At 37.5% G+C, this 2,870-nt stretch overlaps 1 protein-coding gene across 1 annotated transcript; it reads left to right on the top strand.

The window, feature by feature from the left end:
* Window positions 1-926: 926 nt before the first annotated feature.
* On the top strand, window positions 927-1,181 carry K441DRAFT_560844 (uncharacterized protein; the record flags this gene model as incomplete). Its single annotated transcript, XM_067643509.1, has 1 exon — window positions 927-1,181. A coding segment is annotated over one exon (255 nt), but the record flags the coding sequence as incomplete, so codon positions are not given.
* Between the last annotated feature and the right edge of the window lie 1,689 nt (window positions 1,182-2,870).

Here is a 2,870-nt window from a genome sequence, read left to right as displayed (position 1 = left end):
GCAAGAACCTAGATAAGTGGAATACCATTATACTTATAATAGTAATGGCAGGAAATACAGATAAGTTTATAAGTGAATGCCTCCAATTATTAATCCATAGACTCCGTTAACTATAGTATGGCCTTAAACCTACCTTACAAACTATAGACTTCCTTTACAATAAAATCGTTACCTCTTGCTAGGGAATGCCAGTATGTAGATATGTAGTCTCTAACCCACCGGATAACTTTAGAGCCCTTATTAATAAACTCCAATTATCTATTATAGTATACGAGAAAGAGCATGCGGAGAAGATATAAGCTTTCTTTACGGACCGATAATTTTATAAAAGAGATAATAACTATGACCGTAATAACCGTAGTAACCGTAGTAACCCCCCGTACAACCGCAACTGACAGAAACTACGCTGCTTCGTATGTAATAAGGAAGGATATTACTTATAGAAACATACTAAGGAGGAGTAAGAAGATTCTAAGACTAAGTTTAAAGATAAGTTTAAGAACTACTTCTAGGAACAAATGAAGCAATATATTATGGACTATGAAGGCAATAATAATAAGGACAACGACTTAGATGACGAGATCACCGACGCATTTAACGCCCTAGTAGTTGATATAGACCCTAGCACTCTATTAGACGAGGACAACTAGACTATAGTATACTATACTTTATACGGTGAGATCGAACTAGATAATGCAACCGCTATAGCTTTAGAACTGGCTAATAGAGCATATAGCCACGCAGTCATAACCATTAACACTATAATAGATGCATCCCCTACTAATACAGACCCGTTTGCGTACAATACGACCTTATACTATACCTCTATAAAGTTTATAGGTATAATGATCGACACTAGAGCCTCTAAACGTTCTATAGTAGGATATAGCCAATTTCTTGCGCTTTAGAAGATTAATAAAGTATAGTTAAATAAGTCCACGAGAGGTACAGTTAGTATACAGTTTGGAATAGGCTCTATATCTTCTATTGGTTTTATTAAGGTAGCTACACCAATAGGTATAGTAGAGTTTCACGTTGTTAAAGTTGACACCCCTTTCCTGCTTTGCCTAGCAGATATGGACAAATTACGAGTGTACTTTAATAACCTAAAGAATGTCCTAATAACCCCTTTAAAGACCGTACCAGTCGTACGCCGATTTGGACACCTATTTCTACTATAGGACACTTTATTGCACGTGTTTATTACAGAGTCTTTTGACTAAAACCCATGCTATTTAACTGATGTAGAATTGCGACGCCTATACTGACGCTTTGGACATCCGTTAGTATAGCGACTTAAGAGAATATTAGATCGCGTAGGCTATGAAAACGATGCTAATCGCAAGACCCTCGAGCATATCACCCGCTACTGCTCGTACTGTCAAAAGCACGGAAAGTCACTAGGCAGATTTAGATTCACCTTAAAGGATAACGTTAATTTCAACTACTGCATTATTGTTGATATTATGTATATTGACAGTAAGCCCGTACTCTATATCGTTAATAAAGGCACCCGATTTTAAACAGGCAGATAGTTATAGAATATTAGCGCTAAATATATATGGGATATGTTACGAGCGTACTAGATTAATATATACCTAGGCCCCCTAGATATAATTGCATATAATGCAGGAAAGAACTTTATTAGTAGAGAGTTTAAGCAATATACGGTTAACATGGGCACCACTATAAAGAGCGTACCAGTCAAAGCTTACAACTTAATTAGTATGGTAGAGCGTTACCACGGCCCCTTACGATGTATATACCACATTATTACTTCCGAGATACTAGAAATTAATAAGGATATGGCACTGTAAATAGCCTTTAAAGCAATTAACGACTCCGTAGGACCAGACGGCCTAATACCTATACTACTAGTATTTGGAGCGTACCCCCGAATGACAGAGTCCGATATACCTTTACCTACAGTGATATAGCGTGCGATTGCATTTAAGAAAGCTATAGAGGAAGTAAAGAAGATATAAGCGGAACGCTAAGTCGTAGACGTACTTAACATGCGTAATGGCCCTAGCATTACCGCAATTCACAACTTACCCCTTAACTCTTTAGTACTGGTCTGGAGAGAAGGCAATATAGGACAACCTAAATACTAGATAGGACTATACGAACTACTAAATGTTAAAGGAGAATTGTGTATTGTTAACCTACCTGGCGGCCCTATAAAGTTCTATAGCACAGTTATTAAACTATACTTAACAGACCCTGAATATACTCAAGTTGAAGACATTTAAGTTAACGGCACCCAAGTTAACAACATTTAAGCTGACGAAACCGTTTCTATACAGAAACTGTCCCTTACTAGAACTAAAGAAACATAACCACCTCGCCGAGGAAGAGGAAGACCCCGCAAGTACTCTACTTACGTTAATACCGCCGACATTACTGTATTCTTGCAAGAGGATAGCAACTATAAGCAGTTTAAGACGTCTCGCCAAAAGGAAATTATAGGACTGATTAAAAAGGGCGTATTTAAGATAATTAACCCTTAGGACGTACCCGCAGGAGCCAGAATCTTTAACTCACGATTTATAGATAAGATTAAGAACCCCGGCACTGATAAAGCCTTTAAGAAATTAAGACTCGTCGTCTAAGCATATAATGATCTCAAAAAAGGCACCATACTAACCCAGTCACCTACTATTTAATGAGTTAGCCAACGCCTTATCCTATGCATCGCAGCAATATTATGAGGTAACGGCACACAGCTATACCTACGAGATATCTCCTAGGCGTATGTTTAGTCTTTTATAAAGCTGAATCAAGACTTCTATATCCAATCACCTTACGAGTTAGGAAACCAACTAGGTATTAAAAAGAACTTAATCCTAAAGGTAATTAAGCCTCTATAT

This window comes from Cenococcum geophilum, assembly GCF_001692895.1.
Source record: "Cenococcum geophilum 1.58 unplaced genomic scaffold K441scaffold_21, whole genome shotgun sequence".
NCBI classification, from domain to species: Eukaryota; Fungi; Ascomycota; class Dothideomycetes; order Gloniales; family Gloniaceae; genus Cenococcum; species Cenococcum geophilum.
Note: the sequence above shows the minus strand (reverse complement) of the source record. Positions and strands in the feature narration are given on the sequence as shown.